The following is an 18,692-nucleotide window of genomic DNA, read 5'->3' as shown; positions in this document are numbered from 1 at the left end:
GCAGGAGTATATAGGAGCCTGTGTGGTGCTGGTGGCAGCTGTAGCCTCCATCACTAACTCTCTCTATAACCATCTGTCCACTGGTCTGGTCGGTCTGGGACTGACGTACGCACTCATGGTGAGACTGTGTGTCTGCGCTGTGTGTTTTATTGTTGTTACCTCCTTGTTTTAAGCCACATTTGTCTGTTGTTGAGCAGCATAACTCAAACAGTAAAGGGCAGTTTTTGATGGAATTCTTTGTGGATGTCCTCTGTCTCAGGGAGGAAATTATTTAATTATTAGATTAGATTATCTGGATTAAGGAAATGATGGACCTTGCTAAATACATGCATTAAAAGTGTTTGTATGTATGGTTTTCCTAACACTAGAGTTTTGCCAGCAAAGCAATCTAATAAGTGTATTGCCCAAGGACACATCAGCATGTAGACTAGCAGAGCCAGGAATCAAACCCACAACCGTCAAGTTGAAAGACAACTTGCTCTACCACTGACCTACCTAAATAAGTGGCAGAAGTGGCACCAGGTGTGGTTTTCTGCTGCCGTAGCCCATCTGCTTAAAGCAGGGGCCCCAAACTCAAAATGACCTGGGGGCCAGTGAACTTCTAGTCTGGTCAGAAGTGAAAAAAGTCCATCATTTCGGGAAAAATGAACTGTCTAGTGATTACACTTAAAAATACACTTATATTTTAATAATCCATCATGATGTTGCAATTCAAAATATTTAGAATGCTATTGCACAACACTTCAAAGTAGAAGTGTTTGTTTTGATATATAGTTCACAACAAAAAAAAACACATTTATGATGCAAAAGGAATCTGTACATAACAAAAACAGACAGAAGTAAAAATAGAATCAAAGCGTTAAATCAAAATAACATGTAGACCATCGTAATTAGAAACACTAGACAAGCTTATATATAATTATATATTGAATGTATATTTATTTATTTATTTATTGGCTGGGGGGCCACATGTGGGCTAATGTGCATTGTAAGAAGTTAATGTTCTCTGTTGTATCATTATGAACCAGTCTGGTCATTCTCCTCCGATTTATGGCACCAAGAAGGCACTCACTTGGATCACTATATATTCTCTCTTTTTCAGACCATTTTCTGTAAATCCAAGAAATATCTGTGCTTAAAAATACCAGTAAATCAGCGTTTCTGAAATACTCGGCCCAGATACTCATCTGGAGTATTTCATGCCATATTCCACATATCATGCTACATTCAAATCACTTAAATCACCGTTGTTCGCCAGTCTGATGCTTGGTTTGAACTTCAGCAGGTTGTCTTGATTTCCTGCCCTGTGATTGGCTGATTAGCTATTTGCATTAACAAGCAGTTTAGCAGCCGTTGTACCTCATAAAGTGGCAGGTGAGTGTAGGTCTATGTTATTGTGTAGCTTGGTCAATAATCCACTTCAAGATCCAGATCTGAAGCATGAAAAAATCAGAGGTGAAAGTATGCACTCTCTGAGTTCTCTCTCGGTAATAAAAAATAAAAACATATTTGAGATTATTTGTCCTTGGCTTAGATATCTCTATATTATTTGATCATCAAGTTTTTGTAATGTCTCAATACAGAACTGTTTGTCTAAGCTCATCAAATATTGACAGTATGAAAGTACTAAGTATTCACTCTATAGTAAATGCTTGGCTACAACATGAAATCCACAAAATAGTGTCTTCTTTCCTCTCCCTCTCTTCTCTCTCCTCTCTCCTCCCTCTCCGTGTATCAGGTGTCAAACTACATGAACTGGATGGTTCGAAACCTGGCTGACATGGAGGTCCAGCTTGGCTCAGTCAAGAGAATTAACGGCCTACTCAAAACTGAGCCGGAGAATTACGAGGGGCTGCTCAGTGAGTGCAAGATAACACCGTCGACCACATTTTAATAACATCACACTTCGGCCCTTTTTTCCCCCCCTGAAGTTTTCGTGATTTCTTCAACTAATGAAAATATGAAGTTTAAATTTAGTCCACGTTCATTTTACTTTCCTCACGGTCAATTCAAGAGGGACAGCAAAGATTTTTACTGATTAATTATTAAATAACCATCTTTCAGCTATTTTTATATGAATTAATTCCATTATAACTGATGACGTTCTCAATAATTTATCACTACACCATATGTTTCAGTGAAAAATGCTTATTTTAAACTTTTTCTACATTTTCTATGATGCCTTCATTTTCCAATATATATATATATTTTTTTTTGCTATATTTGCACACTTTCCTCTTTTCTATTTGTAATATGTTAAAAACTCCTGTAAATCTCAGAGCGTGACAATGTTTTTGTGTGTTTTTATGTTGTTGTTAAGCACAGTGACACTAAACAATCTTGACTCTTACTTACTTAAGGAGTTCAGCAAAATATGTCATTGCTGGGTTTAAAAGTTCATTTTCTGACAATATACCCACTTACTATCAATATCTCTTTAAGCGTATAGTAGCGGAGAAAATCCCAGCCTCACCATTAGATGTCACTAATTCTTACACGCTGGGCCTTTAAACAAAATCTGTGTTTTTCTCAGCAGTGTCTCAGGTCCCTGACGGCTGGCCCCGACAGGGAGAAATCCAAATCCAGAATCTGAGCGTCCGATACGACACCACACTGAAACCTGTGCTCAAAAATGTCAACGCACACATCAGTCCCGGCCAGAAGGTAACCACACTCAGGGAACCTCTGTGTTTAGAATATGGAAAAAACACATTGACCAGGAATGGATGCATGAATTGATAAAAAGGCTAATAAATTGATTATTGTTGATATTAATGGCTTGTTTGTTTTCAGGTGGGGATCTGTGGAAGGACAGGCAGCGGCAAATCCTCGTTCTCCTTGGCCTTCTTTCGCATGGTGGACATGTTTGAGGGTGAAACATTTCACACACATTTGAAGCTCAAATTATCATGAAAGGAGACAATATTCAAGGATTATCAGTGCAAGACCCTAAAGAAAAAGCTATGTTTGTTTGTCTAGTGTTAGGTATGTATGTGTAATGTCTTAAAGTCTTATGGCGCTTTTCCATTATACAGTTCTGGCACTACTCAGTTTGGTAACGTTACTATGGGAATTCCGACCCATAGGTATTGTTTTTGAAATAGGCGCCTCCTAGTGGTAGTATAAATTACAGTAATCTGGTACCTTGGATGTGATGTGTCGTCATCAAGTAGCTTCGATGAGGTTTCCACCTGCAGTTTGCTTAGTAGTAAAAGCATTGTACTTTTGTGTGACTGATACAGGTCTAACTCCCATGTTAGACTTTTGCACACGACACCATGTTATTTTTTTATGTCATCGTCTGTAACTGACTGCCTAGCTCTGTCTTTTTTAGCCTCAACCCTAACCTCAGTATCGCTTGTGCATAGTTGAGTTGAAAAACACAGCCGCGCTAAAACCGTACGTATTCAGGGGTCGACCAAGACGACCCTTAGTTACGTTTGAGTTGGAGGAAAGGACGCATAACTTACTGATGTATCATAGCAGCAGAGCTCTCTCTCTGTGTGTGTGTGTGTGTGTGTGTGTGTGTGTGATCGTGAGGAGTAATGGGGGGGGGGGAGTAAACTAGGTCATGTAGAGAAGAGGCAGTGATATGGTAATTAATCAGAAGTCCACAGGGGGCGATGGAAGTTCTACATGGGAGCTTTAAACGCCTAGACTTTCCTGTGTATTATTACACTCTGTCATGTAGACGGCGTGTGGCGACACGTTCATGTATCATACGTTGTTTTCTCCTCTTGCAGGGAGGATTGTGATCGACGACATTGATATCGCCAAGCTGCCGCTGCAGACCCTCAGGTCTCGCCTGTCCATCATCCTTCAAGACCCCATCTTGTTCAGCGGCACCATCCGGTACACGGAACATCACTTCATTGGTTTAGTTGAAGTCTGGTGATATGCGAGGTAGACTGTGTGTGGTAGAGTGAGGAGGAAGCACAGCACATTTTCAGTAACAGGAGCAGTTGGCCCACTGTGACACACTTCAGAGACACTTGTCAGACACTAAGTGGAGCAGAGGGTTTGTAGATTGGAGGACATTCCTGTAAAAGTCGGTTTATTTTTAGGACGTCAGCTGCAGTGACCATAAAAGCTTTGCTGTGCTGGAGAAGAACGAGTGAGGAGGAAATACAGTATAACGGTGCTGTCAATGAAAGACGGCGAGCAAGAGAAGCCAAATACTGACGGTCCAAATTTGGGGATTAATGTACTGTAGCTAGAACTACATTAATTACACTTTATAATATTTAACTGAATAACTGGTCAGAAAATGAATGTGGATATATGTATTTATGTCTTTGTGAGGTCCAAAAAACTTAGAACCCTATCTTTGTGAGGATGTTTTGTCTGGGCTTCACAACTTTAAAGGGCTTTTCAGGGTTAAGACTTGGTTTTAGGGTTAGGGTTAGACCAGGGGTGTCCAACTCATTTTAGTTCAGGGGCCACATACAGGACAATTTGATCTCAAGTGGACCGGAACAGTAAAATAATAGCATAATAAACCTATAAACAACAAGAACTCCTGATTTTTCCCCTTTAATGTACAAAACATATGAACAACCTGACATTTCCTGAGAAAAATAAATGCAATTTCAAGAATATTCTGCTTAATATACCATTTACACATGTGCATTACAACTTATAAGATCACAGTGGATTTATATGATTCACAAATTCATGGACTGGGTCTGGCCCGCGGGCTGTATGTTTGACACCCCTGGGTAAGACACTTAGTTGTGATGGTTAAGGTAAAGGTAAGGGGCTTTTGCACTTCTGGTTAGACGCAAACTGCATTTCATTGTCTTTGTAAAATCTAATCTAATCTAGGGAATGCATTATGTCTATGATGTGTCCTCACTGAAATATAAGAAAGTTTGTGTGTGTGTGTGTGTGTGTGTGTGTAGGTTTAACCTGGACCCAGAGATGAAGGCCACAGATGAAATGCTGTGGGAAGCTCTGGACATTGCTCAGCTGAAGCCTGTTGTGAAGTCACTTCCTGGAGGCCTCGGTGAGCAAATCTGCCTCATTATGTACACAAAGTTATTATGTATGTGTGTGTGTGTGTGTGTATAATTTAAGATTTGAGAGGTATTTTGTCATTTTTGTTGAATCTGACTTATTTACTTTATCTGGTGTTTCCTTATTGTTGAGATTTAGGTTGTCACTTCCTTATGCATTGGTTGGGGGCGTGTGACCCATGTATGAAAAGTGCTTTAGAAACTAGGAGTGATAGACAGATTGGTAGACAGACGGGTTTTCTGGCTCATCGCATGTGTCAGCTGCTCGAGTGTCGCCACACAAAGATGGAGCTGCTGGATCAGAATACAATAGCATTAATCTTTTAACTCCTCGTCAGAGCTGTATTACTGTATGTGTGTGTGTGTGTACGGGGCTGACAAACTCGGACTCGGCATCAGAACAGACAGTGACTTAGAGCTGCGTGCCTTATCAGCAGACTCCTAAACGGTAGATGATGAATAGTTGATGTGCTGATGCGTGAGCTCTTCAGTGTTTAGTCATAATGAGAGTCTAATGCTGCTCTTCTCACCTTTTGTCTGCGTGATCGTTGTCACGGGCCACACGGTTGGTGTAGTGGTTAGCACGCTTGCCTTTGCAGCAAGAAGACAAGGGTTCGCAACCTGGTCAGAACAAGGGCCTTCCTGTATGGAGTTTGCATGTTCTTCCTGTGTGTGCATGGGAGGAATGTTTTTAATGTCTTTCTTTCATCTTTCAGACGCCATCGTGACGGAGGGAGGTGAGAACTTCAGTCAGGGACAGAGGCAGCTGTTTTGTCTGGCCAGAGCCTTCGTCAGGAAGAGCAGCATCCTCATCATGGACGAGGCCACGGCATCGATAGACATGGCAACGGTCAGTGTGTGTTTAACAAAGGGGAGGTGATGATGAAGTGGGCTGAAGAAAAATGAGAGTGCAATGGAGACAGAGCTCGTGATTGTTTTTTGTCTGTGTACATGCAGAGAGTTATATTATAGGCCAAGCATTGACCTGCATTTATTATGCATACATACAAAGTTAACATTATAATAGGAGCATTTATATTCTTGTTTTTCTCAACCAATCGTGAAAGGCAATGTAAGCTCAGTGAGGTAGACATAATGATTCGGGTCAGATTTAGATCACAGATTGTGCTTTTAACTGCCACTGGGATACAAGAGTGGAGGAGAAAGTGTGCATGAACTATAAAAAAAAAGAGAGCATGAAATTGAGAGCAAATAGTGAGCACAGCTGAGCCTGAGGGGACACAGTCTCGGTAAATGATTGCTCCTTACTTACTCACAAAGACTGACATTTGTAATGGTATTAATTCAGCGGTGGCAGTGGCAGCCCTTCACTAAACCATTTATAAATAGGACTGAATAAATTGTATTCTGTATTGTAATCTATTTATTTTATCCTCCCCTCTCTTCCTCCCTCTCCCTCCCCCCTCCGGCCCCACAGGAGAGCATCCTGCAGAAAGTGGTGATGACTGCATTTGCTGACCGCACAGTAGTTACTATAGCAGTGAGTATCTCCCCCTGCTCTGCAGGTACTTCCTTCTCCACTGCTGATTCATTTGTTGTCAAGGGCTGGCAGCCTGCAGAGGATACACACACGTGTGAGTGCAGGACTGTGGTGAAAGTGAAAAATGTCAGAGTGGAAAAGAAGGAAAGAGGAATCCCAGGACGTCAGAGGATAATGTTTTTACGCTGCACTAACAATTCACATGGCAGTACAGTAAAATATGCTAATAGGGAAGTAATAGTATGGTAATTGCAAATAAGCTGGTACTTCCATATTACTACATCTACATTAGAGTTATTGACGTACTAACACTAAGTGTGAAACATTTTCTGGGGATGCAGGTGATGGCCCAAGTGAGAAGTGATTACATTTTGGCTTCGATCTTGACATGGATACAGATTCAAGATTTATTTTAAATATATGTTAGCCCTGCAAAATAGTGCAGTGTACTGACACCATGGGAAAATGAGTGACCTTGGTGGAGGTTTTCACTCCGAGTGCTTTTACTCCAGTTACAGTTATTTGATGATCGCGTACAACCATGAATATCAGATCAGCTAAATGTAAAGGTAACTAGAGGAAGCACTCAGAGTGTGAACCCCTGCCAAGTCCACTCATTAACATGCTTGTCATGCCTCAGCTCCAGACCTTGATTCGTTTAAACTATACAGTAACACAGACCTATGAGTTATGAAAGTGTATTTATTTATTCATTTATTTGACTTAGGACAATGCATATTCATCAACATGTCAGCATAGAGCAACAACGTAAGTATGCCGGAGTTAGCACAATAGCTAATTTTCATCCGTTGTCCTAAGGCAGGTTAGTACAGAAGACATTCAACAGGACATGATACAAAAGAATACATAAATCACAAGACATTACACATTACCATAGACAAGTTACATGTAGGTTAAGATTAAAACTTTGGGGCCTAATAGAAAGAAAGAAAACAAGTGAATAATCTAACTGTGAGTGCATGTCTGGTTAGTTTTCAACCATTGTTTCAGTGCAATATTAAACTTTGAATAGGTGTCACAGTTTCTGATATGGGCTGGTAGCCTGTTCCATGACTGTGTGCCTCTGATAGACCCTACCATTTGGCCAAATTTAGTCCTGCGCATTTGTACGTTGCAGTCCCCTCTGGTCAATGCTCTGGTGTTTACTCGACTGCTATTTTTTACTTATAAAATCCATCAAGGGAGAGGGAGCAAGTTTATCTAAAACTCTAAAGATGAGGCAAGAGTTCATGAGAGTTATGAACAAAAATGGCAAAAAATCCCCTCCTTCTCAGATGGTTAAAGGGCTGTTTCACCTGCTGTGTTTGTTTAATTCACATTCATTCATTACAGAATTGGATTCAACTGACCTTTTCCTTTGAAATTTTGTTTATTTTTGCAGCTCTTTTGCTCATAAAATGTAGGATTGACAGAAACAGTGCAGAACAGTTGAGGGCCTATATTTCTTTATTTGTCATTTAGATGTCAACTTTTGTCAGTTTTATTCTTTATTTTTTTCAATCCCAACGTCCTCTTCTGTGGGAATGAGACATGTATCTCAGATCCACCATCTGATGAGCAAATAACACATTTATCTCTGGAAATTAGTTAAAAAAAAAAAAAAAAAGTGGGTGAAGTGGCCCTTTAACAGTTGTTGTTTTTTAAATTCACACCAATGTCCATTTTCCTTTGGCCATAACAAATGTCCTCAAAATACTTTCTTTATTATGCGAGTTGTGTTGATGAATATCAGCATAAAATGATTTGAACAGAAGTAACAAGACATTTGTTTTTTTCCCATCCCGCGCAGCATCGCGTCCACACCATCCTGAATGCCGACCTTGTGATTGTGATGAAGCGGGGAATCATCCTGGAGTACGACAAACCCCAGGTCCTGCTGGACACGGAGGACAGCGTCTTTGCCTCCTTTGTGCGCGCAGACAAATAGCACACGAGACAAGAGACAAGAGACAAGGCGTTAATGGAAGACATTCAAAGTGCAATTGTCCCATGGAATATATTCTTTTTATTTTTTAATGGCATTGTATTATATTTGTACATAAAAATGTTAATTCCTTTTGTTAATAAAACCTAAATTATCTCCCATGGCTGTGTTTCTGTCGACGACGATGATGATGATGATGATGATGACTGAACTTGTGTGTGTTTGTGTGTACTTGCATTTGTTACCTTTTTTGGACATTTTGTGGCATAAACAGTGACCTTGTCTCTAAGGAACTGGTTATGGTTAGGGATAACACTTTGTTTATTCTTTTCAAACAAATGGTCAAAGCAGTGTCAAGGACACTGTGTGTGTGTTGGAGGGGGGAGATTTAATTACTGCCCCACGATAAACAAATGAGTCATCGGTGCATAGCAGGTTTAAAATGACCAGAGCTAAAGTAAACATGATGTGGTCCAGCATAACCAGGCTAAAAGCCAGACGTTCATGACTTGCCATCTGACATTAGAAACTATACACCAATCAGCCACGGCATCAAAATGATTTATATACTTATTTTGGAAAAATTTCTTTTTGAAACATTCAAGATCCAGTGTGTAAGAATTGGTGACATCTACTGGTGAGACTGCAGAATGTAGTGAATGTAGGACTCGGAGAAGGGTCTGCCTGCAGCCTGTAGAGCTCCCGGCATCACCTTTATAAGCCCCAACCACCTGATCTGTCCCCTAACCCTAAGCTCATAAGTGGGAGGCTTGTCATGGGCGCCACAGGCTGCAGCAGGATGTTCTGGACGCTCTGGCTGGTTTGATTGTTCAGGCCGCTGTAAAACATGGTGGCACATGATGGCGGCCTCTGAAAAGCAAGGCGTAAACGTACTTTAAAGAAGGCTGTGAAAACCAAACTGTACTTATTATCATTATTTAAAGAGTTTATACACTATCGTGCACAAACACAAACAGCTGCTCTTCTCAAAGGTCAAAGATCCTAAAGTTAAAAGCAGCCTGAGGCTCTTCTACTGCAGTGTCTGTATTTGACTCCTTATTGATTCAGAATATATGACCTGCCTGAGGCAATAAGAGCTCCTCTGCTGCTTATCATGTTTAATGGCCTCGCTCCTGGATTGTCACTGAAAAGTAAAGGAAGGAAGGGAGAGACAGTCTCCAACAAATGTCTCCGTCTCACATTACCGAGCTACAATGAAGTGGCAGACTCAGCAGCAGGAGTCAAACTGCGCCACATTAGTTCGTCTGCTCGTCCAAAGGTGAAAAACCTCAGCTCGGGGACCAATTACCTGCCTGCATCCCCGTTTCATATCTCGCTGAATTTCCTTTGCGCACCGTCACCGCCAGTTTTTCTACTGTACATTGAATAGTCAACAAAATCATTTTGTCACATTTTGGACGACATACTAACCTAGGACTTTTTTGTCACATTTTGGAAGACATACTATACTATGACTTTTTTGTCACATTTTGGACGACATACTAACCTATGACTTTTTTGTCACATTTTGGAAGACATACTATACTATGACTTTTTTGTCACATTTTGGACGACATACTAACCTAGGACTTTTTTGTCACATTTTGGAAGACATACTATACTATGACTTTTTTGTCACATTTTGGACGACATACTAACCTATGACTTTTTTGTCACATTTTGGAAGACATACTATACTATGACTTTTTTGTCACATTTTGGAAGACATACTATACTATGACTTTTTTGTCACATTTTGGAAGACATACTATACTATGACTTTTTTGTCACATTTTGGACGACATACTAACCTATGACTTTTTTGTCACATTTTGGACGACATACTAACCTAGGACTTTTTTGTCACATTTTGGAAGACATACTATACTATGACTTTTTTGTCACATTTTGGACGACATACTAACCTATGACTTTTTTGTCACATTTTGGAAGACATACTATACTATGACTTTTTTGTCACATTTTGGAAGACATACTATACTATGACTTTTTTGTCACATTTTGGACGACATACTAACCTATGACTTTTTTGTCACATTTTGGACGACATACTAACCTAGGACTTTTTTGTCACATTTTGGAAGACATACTATACTATGACTTTTTTGTCACATTTTGGACGACATACTAACCTATGACTTTTTTGTCACATTTTGGAAGACATACTATACTATGACTTTTTTGTCACATTTTGGACGACATACTAACCTAGGACTTTTTTGTCACATTTTGGAAGACATACTATACTATGACTTTTTTGTCACATTTTGGACGACATACTAACCTATGACTTTTTTGTCACATTTTGGAAGACATACTATACTATGACTTTTTTGTCACATTTTGGAAGACATACTATACTATGACTTTTTTGTCACATTTTGGAAGACATACTATACTATGACTTTTTTGTCACATTTTGGACGACATACTAACCTATGACTTTTTTGTCACATTTTGGACGACATACTAACCTAGGACTTTTTTGTCACATTTTGGAAGACATACTATACTATGACTTTTTTGTCACATTTTGGACGACATACTAACCTATGACTTTTTTGTCACATTTTGGAAGACATACTATACTATGACTTTTTTGTCACATTTTGGAAGACATACTATACTATGACTTTTTTGTCACATTTTGGAAGACATACTATACTATGACTTTTTTGTCACATTTTGGACGACATACTAACCTATGACTTTTTTGTCACATTTTGGACGACATACTAACCTAGGACTTTTTTGTCACATTTTGGAAGACATTCTAACCTATGACTTTTTTGTCACATTTTGGACGACATTCTAACCTATGACTTTTTTGTCAGATTTTGGAAGACATACTATACTATGACTTTTTTGTCACATTTTGGACGACATACTAACCTATGACTTTTTTGTCACATTTTGGAAGACATACTATACTATGACTTTTTTGTCACATTTTGGACGACATACTAACCTAGGACTTTTTTGTCACATTTTGGAAGACATACTATACTATGACTTTTTTGTCACATTTTGGACGACATACTAACCTATGACTTTTTTGTCACATTTTGGACGACATTCTAACCTATGACTTTTTTGTCACATTTTGGACGACATACTAAAGTATGACTTTTTTGTCACATTTTGGAAGACATTCTAACCTATGACTTTTTTGTCACATTTTGGACGACATACTAAAGTATGACTTTTTTGTCACATTTTGGACGACAAACTTACCTAGGACTTTTTTGTCACATTTTGGACGACATACTAACCTATGACTTTTTTGTCACATTTTGGAAGACATACTATACTATGACTTTTTTGTCACATTTTGGATGACATTCCAAACTATGACTTTTTTGTCACATTTTGGACGACAAACTTACCTAGGACTTTTTTGTCACATTTTGGACGACATACTAACCTATGACTTTTTTGTCACATTTTGGAAGACATACTATACTATGACTTTTTTGTCTGATTTTGGACCACATACTAACCTAGGACTTTTTTGTCACATTTTGGACGACATTCTAACCTATGACTTTTTTGTCACATTTTGGACGACATACTAACCTAGGACTTTTTTGTCACATTTTGGACGACATTCTAAAGTATGACTTTTTTGTGACATTTTGGACGATATACAAACATATGACTTTTTTGTCACATTTTGGACGACATACAAACATATGACTTTTTTGTCACATTTTGGACGACATACTATACTAGGACTTTTTTGTCAAATTTTGGACGACATACTAACCTATGACTTTTTTGTCACATTTTGGACGACATACTAACCTAGGACTTTTTTGTCACATTTTGGAAGACATTCTAACCTATGACTTTTTTGTCACATTTTGGACGACATTCTAACCTATGACTTTTTTGTCAGATTTTGGAAGACATACTATACTATGACTTTTTTGTCACATTTTGGACGACATACTAACCTATGACTTTTTTGTCACATTTTGGAAGACATACTATACTATGACTTTTTTGTCACATTTTGGAAGACATACTATACTATGACTTTTTTGTCACATTTTGGACGACATACTAACCTAGGACTTTTTTGTCACATTTTGGAAGACATACTATACTATGACTTTTTTGTCACATTTTGGACGACATACTAACCTATGACTTTTTTGTCACATTTTGGACGACATTCTAACCTATGACTTTTTTGTCACATTTTGGACGACATACTAACCTATGACTTTTTTGTCACATTTTGGACGACATACTAACCTAGGACTTTTTTGTCACATTTTGGACGACATTCTAACCTATGACTTTTTTGTCACATTTTGGACGACATACTAAAGTATGACTTTTTTGTCACATTTTGGAAGACATTCTAACCTATGACTTTTTTGTCACATTTTGGAAGACATTCTAACCTATGACTTTTTTGTCACATTTTGGATGACATTCTAACCTATGACTTTTTTGTCACATTTTGGAAGACATACTATACTATGACTTTTTTGTCACATTTTGGACGACAAACTTACCTAGGACTTTTTTGTCACATTTTGGACGACATACTAACCTATGACTTTTTTGTCACATTTTGGAAGACATACTATACTATGACTTTTTTGTCACATTTTGGAAGACATACTATACTATGACTTTTTTGTCTGATTTTGGACCACATACTAACCTAGGACTTTTTTGTCACATTTTGGACGACATTCTAACCTATGACTTTTTTGTCACATTTTGGACGACATACTAACCTAGGACTTTTTTGTCACATTTTGGACGACATTCTAAAGTATGACTTTTTTGTGACATTTTGGACGACATACTAAAGTATGACTATTTTGTCACATTTTGGAAGACATTCTAACCTATGACTTTTTTGTCACATTTTGGAAGACATTCTAACCTATGACTTTTTTGTCACATTTTGGATGACATTCTAACCTATGACTTTTTTGTCACATTTTGGACGACAAACTTACCTAGGACTTTTTTGTCACATTTTGGACGACATACTAACCTATGACTTTTTTGTCACATTTTGGAAGACATACTATACTATGACTTTTTTGTCACATTTTGGAAGACATACTATACTATGACTTTTTTGTCTGATTTTGGACCACATACTAACCTAGGACTTTTTTGTCACATTTTGGACGACATTCTAACCTATGACTTTTTTGTCACATTTTGGACGACATACTAACCTAGGACTTTTTTGTCACATTTTGGACGACATTCTAAAGTATGACTTTTTTGTGACATTTTGGACGATATACAAACATATGACTTTATTTGTCACATTTTGGACGACATACAAACATATGACTTTTTTGTCACATTTTGGACGACATACTATACTAGGACTTTTTTGTCAAATTTTGGACGACATACTAACCTATGACTTTTTTGTCACATTCTGGACGACATACTAACATATGACTTTTTTGTCACATTTTGGACGACATACAAACATATGACTTTTTTGTCACATTTTGGACGACATACAAGCATATGACTTTTTTGTCACATTTTGGACGACATACTAACATATGACTTTTTTGTCACATTTTGGACGACATACTATACTATGACTGTTTTGTCACATTTTGGACGACATACAAACATATGAGGGTCACACGGTGGTCTAGTGGTTAGCACTCTCGCCTTGCAGCGAGAAGACCCGGGTTCGAGCCCCGGTTGGAATGAGGGCCTCTGCATGGAGTTTGCATGTTCTCCCCGTGTGTGCGTGGGTTCTCTCCGGGTTCTCCGGCTTACTAACCTATGATTTTTTTGTCACATTTTGGACGACATACTAACCTATGAGTTTTTTGTCACATTTTGGACGACATACTATGACGTTTTTGTCACATTTTGGACGACATACTAACCTATGACGTTTTTGTCACATTTTGGACGACATACTAACCTATGAGTTTTTTGTCACATTTTGGACGACATACTAACCTATGACTTTTTTGTCACATTTTGGAGGATCTTATAACCTATGACTTTTTTGTCAAATTTTGGACGAGATACTAAAGTATGACTTTTTTGTCACATTTTGGACCACATACTAACCTATGACTTTTTTGTCAAATTTTGGAGGATATTATACCCTATGACTTTTTTGTCAAATTTTGGCGGCATTAAAAATGACGTTTTTGTCACATTGTGGACGACATACTAACCTATGACTTTTTTGTCACAATTTGGACGACATACTAACCTATGACTTTTTTGTCACATTTTGGATGACATACTAACCTAGGACTTTTTTGTCACATTTTGGACGACATACTAAAGTATGACCTTTTGTCACATTTTGAACGACATACTAAAGTATGACTTTTTTGTCACATTTTGGACGACATACTAAAGTATGACTTTTTTGTCACATTTTGGACGACATACTAAAGTATGACTTTTTTGTCACATTTTGGACGACATACAAACATATGACTTTTTGTCACATTTTGGACGACATACTAAACTATGACTTTTTTGTCACATTTTGGACCACATACTATACTAGGACTTTTTTGTCAAATTTTGGACGACATACTAACATATGACTTTTTTGTCACATTTTGGACGACATACTAACCTATGACTTTTCTGTCAAATTTTGGAGGACATTATAACCTCACCAAAATAGTTATGTCTTCCAAAATTCGACAAAAATATCATAGTTTAGTATGTCGTCCAAAAAGTCACCAAAATGTCATAGTTTAGTATGTTGTCACCAAAATGTAATAAAATAAAAATTCAGTAAAATTGTTTACAAGCATTGCTTGTCCAAAATAAGAATTTCAGTATGGGAAGGTCATCTTTGTATGAGGTGATTTTGGTGACTGTACAATGTACAGTAGCAAAGTTATTGAAAATTATTTTAAATAAAAATTCGCAATAATTGTTTAAAATCATTTATTGTCCAAAATAATAGGTGTAGTGTGACCATGGGAAGTATATCTTTGTCCGAGCAGGTTTCCGTAACACTACAGTTAAGAGTTTTGTCGAGCTAGTGTTTTCAGCGACGCACTTTGCAGACGGTCCCTGGGTCTCGCTGCCGCTGCACCTAGAGACACATGTTATTCTTCCAACTGATGAAAATGTTACTGTCGCTCATTGAGTACACAATTCTGATTGGGAAGAGACCACGCTTATGTTTATAGAACGTTTCGTTTACACGTTATTGAACCAGAAATTCCGAATATGTCAATGTCTTTCCAACTTTAGCTAACTGTCGCAGTTATCGGTGCGCGCTCCGAAGTGGGCAGGGGCAGCGTGGCGCAAATATACGCCCGCTCGGGCAAAGTGGTTGAGTGACGGCGGCAGCTGCGAGGCTGGAAGAAGAGTCTCCTCATGGGACATCTCGGTTGTGGAGCGCCTGATCTGGAGGGAACGTGAGGAGCTGCACACACATACCTCCAGAAAACGGGCGACAACAGGAGTCCTGCGCCCGGCAGCTGCCGAGGAGCGAAAGTGTGGGAAGAGGCGCAGGAGAGAGAAAGAGAGAAAGAGAGAGAGAGAGAGAGAGAGAGAGAGAGAGAGTGAGTAGGAGGAGGGAGAGAACGCGTTCTCCAGGCGGCAGGAGACAAGAGGCTTCAAAGCTAAAAGCCCGTGTTTGCGTATTATGGGAGCGCTATGTTGTCCAGGAAAGGACTCATTCCTGAGGATTACTTACTGACCCGTTTGGCTGAAGATGTCCTGCAGCCCAAGTTCAAGGCGAAAGCGGGGAAAGCTCGCTTCATATCCAAGAGCGGCACCTGCAACGTAGCTCACACCAACATCCGAGAGCAGGGTCGATTCTTGCAGGACGTCTTCACCACTCTAGTAGATTTAAAATGGCTCTACACGCTCATAATATTCACCATGTCCTTCCTGTGCAGCTGGCTTCTTTTCGGGATGATCTGGTGGCTCGTTGCCTTTTCGCACGGGGACTTGGACCAAAGAGGAGACGACTTTGTCCCGTGCGTAACGGACATTCACTCCTTCTCCTCCGCGTTCCTCTTCTCTATCGAGGTCCAGGTGACCATCGGCTTCGGTGCGCGTATGATCACGGAGGAGTGCGTCTCCGCCATCATCATCCTCATCATGCAGAACATCGTCGGCCTGGTCATCAACGCCATCATGCTGGGCTGCATCTTCATGAAAACTGCGCAGGCCAACCGGCGCGCGGAGACGCTCATTTTCAGCAAACACGCCGTCATCTCCGTCCGAAACAACAAACTGTGCTTCATGATCCGCATCGGTGACCTGAGGAAAAGCATGATCATCAGCGCCACCGTGCGGATGCAGGTGGTGAAGAGAACCACGAGCGAAGAGGGAGAGGTGGTGCCGCTGGACCAGATCGACATCCACATGGACAACCCGGTGGGCACCAACGGCGTCTTCCTGGTGTCCCCGCTCATCATCAGCCACGTCATCGACAAGGACAGCCCCATGTACGAGATGTCAGCCTCCGACCTGCAGCACAACGACCTGGAGGTCATCGTGGTGCTGGAGGGGGTGGTGGAGACCACGGGCATCACCACGCAGGCCAGGACCTCGTACGTGGCAGAGGAGATCCTGTGGGGACAGCGCTTCGTGCCCACGGTGTCTGAGGAGGACGGCATGTACGCGGTGGACTACTCCAAGTTTGGCAACACCGTGAAGGTCCCGACTCCGTGCTGCAGCGCCAAGTCGCTGGATCATGCAGGTGGAATAGCTCGCTATAAATTGACCGAGGGCGTCACCTTGCGGGCGTCCGTGAGAAAGCAGCGGTCCTCCACGGTGGTCCGCAGGTCCAGGATGGAGCGTTGACAAACGGACGACAAACGTGAACCTTGCCAGCATTTTGTATAAGAACGAATCAATCGTGGAGTTAATGTCATCCTATTTATTTGACAAAGAAGAGAAACACTGATTTCTCCATGCAGTTATAAAACACACACACACAACGGCATGGTTCTTTTTTCTTTTTTTTTTTACTCAGGGTGAAATTGAAAAATGTACAAAGTCATAATGCACTGAATCTTTAGAGATGTGACTTTTACACCAGAGCTACAGAGCTGATATAATCTACTACTCATGACATATTACAGGAACCGTATGTAAGAAATGTATTGTATTAAAGGGGCTATAGATATTTAAAATATAGACACTAAAGGTAACTGTATCTTACACACGTGTCTCTTCAAACAGATAAATGAAGATGGTGTGTTATTAGTTGAAATACAAACAAAGTGTTGTAATCACAATCATAATTTAAAGCCTAAACATTCTCTGTTCGACACAACAAGCTGCAGCTACGGCTCAGAAAGAGAGGAGAACCTGAGGAGAAGCAAATAAATGCAGGGTCTGCATGTCATATCATATCTTTATTGCTATATCTTACATATTAAAAGTATAATTCAACCATAACCACTGTACAAAACCCACTAAAATGAATATTTAACTTCTCTTTTCTCAAAGACAGCATGTCTTTGTGTGCCGTCCTGTTGGGTTTTTAATGTTCTGGTTTGGTTCTGTTAAATGAACACAAGTTCTTTTGTGATATATAATAATTATTTTTGTATTTTGAGGGGGGAACATTTTTTGCAAAGCTCATTGCAGTAGGATTGTTTCAGGCAAGGGTTAGTTTGACCCAAGTCAGTCCCTAGCCCAGGGGTTGGGAACCTCTGCTTGAATGAATACATAATTTATCTTTTATTATTATAATTATTATTAGGAGTGACCGCATGTAAGGAAGAGTAATAAAGGAGAATGTTTCATGCAAAGTGATTTGTGGATGTTTTACTCCCAAGCTTAACTCTTAATTGGATTTTAAGTGTAAACGTGGGCCTCGTCAAAGACTGCTGACCTTTTTGTCTCTCGCCAAACGTCAGCTGGAATTGACGTTAGAGGTTTAAGAAAATGCTGATCCACTAAAATATCTCAAAATGTCATGGCGTGATGCTGTAGTGAGTCTGTGACGGCGGTTTGGTGTGTAAGCGTCAGAGCTCTTGTTGACGTCAGATTTCAGTCCTTTTGACTCTCCTTCTTACTAAACAAAAAACTATTGGACATCATATGGAAGTGGTGGAAAATAACTGAATGTGATATTCTAGCCATTCAGTATTGTATTTTCACAAAGCTGGGGACTAAAATGGCTTCACTGACGCTGGTTTCCTGCAGCTCATGTCATCAATACAATTAAAAAAAAATCACTGCATTTCAGATTTTT

The 18,692-nt window shown here is 39.6% G+C and overlaps 2 protein-coding genes across 2 annotated transcripts in view; both read left to right on the top strand.

The window, feature by feature from the left end:
* The window catches only part of abcc8 (ATP-binding cassette, sub-family C (CFTR/MRP), member 8), a 55,994-nt gene extending 47,376 nt beyond the window's left edge, over window positions 1–8,618 (top strand). The window contains exons 32-40 of the mRNA XM_058646351.1: window positions 5–118; window positions 1,739–1,859; window positions 2,534–2,664; window positions 2,794–2,872; window positions 3,744–3,852; window positions 4,902–5,005; window positions 5,732–5,865; window positions 6,454–6,516; window positions 8,327–8,618. Coding sequence (XP_058502334.1) covers window positions 5–118; window positions 1,739–1,859; window positions 2,534–2,664; window positions 2,794–2,872; window positions 3,744–3,852; window positions 4,902–5,005; window positions 5,732–5,865; window positions 6,454–6,516; window positions 8,327–8,464 — 993 coding nt within the window. The 3' untranslated portion in view covers window positions 8,465–8,618. The remainder of the gene's footprint in view (window positions 1–4; window positions 119–1,738; window positions 1,860–2,533; window positions 2,665–2,793; window positions 2,873–3,743; window positions 3,853–4,901; window positions 5,006–5,731; window positions 5,866–6,453; window positions 6,517–8,326) is intronic.
* Window positions 8,619–15,726: 7,108 nt separating this feature from the next.
* kcnj11 (potassium inwardly rectifying channel subfamily J member 11) lies at window positions 15,727–18,246 on the top strand. Its single transcript, XM_058646342.1, has one exon. The coding sequence runs from the start codon at window positions 16,133–16,135 to the stop codon at window positions 17,288–17,290; it is 1,158 nt and encodes a 385-aa protein (XP_058502325.1). The 5' UTR covers window positions 15,727–16,132; the 3' UTR covers window positions 17,291–18,246.
* The last annotated feature ends 446 nt before the right edge of the window (window positions 18,247–18,692 follow it).

Source organism: Solea solea, chromosome 12 (assembly GCF_958295425.1).
Source record: "Solea solea chromosome 12, fSolSol10.1, whole genome shotgun sequence".
NCBI lineage: Eukaryota > Metazoa > Chordata > Actinopteri > Pleuronectiformes > Soleidae > Solea > Solea solea.
Note: the sequence above shows the minus strand (reverse complement) of the source record. Positions and strands in the feature narration are given on the sequence as shown.

Coding starts and splice junctions, on each gene's coding strand:
- kcnj11 (XM_058646342.1), top strand. CDS start 16,133: ATGTTGTCCAGGAAAGGACTCATTCCTGAGGATTACTTACTGACCCGT.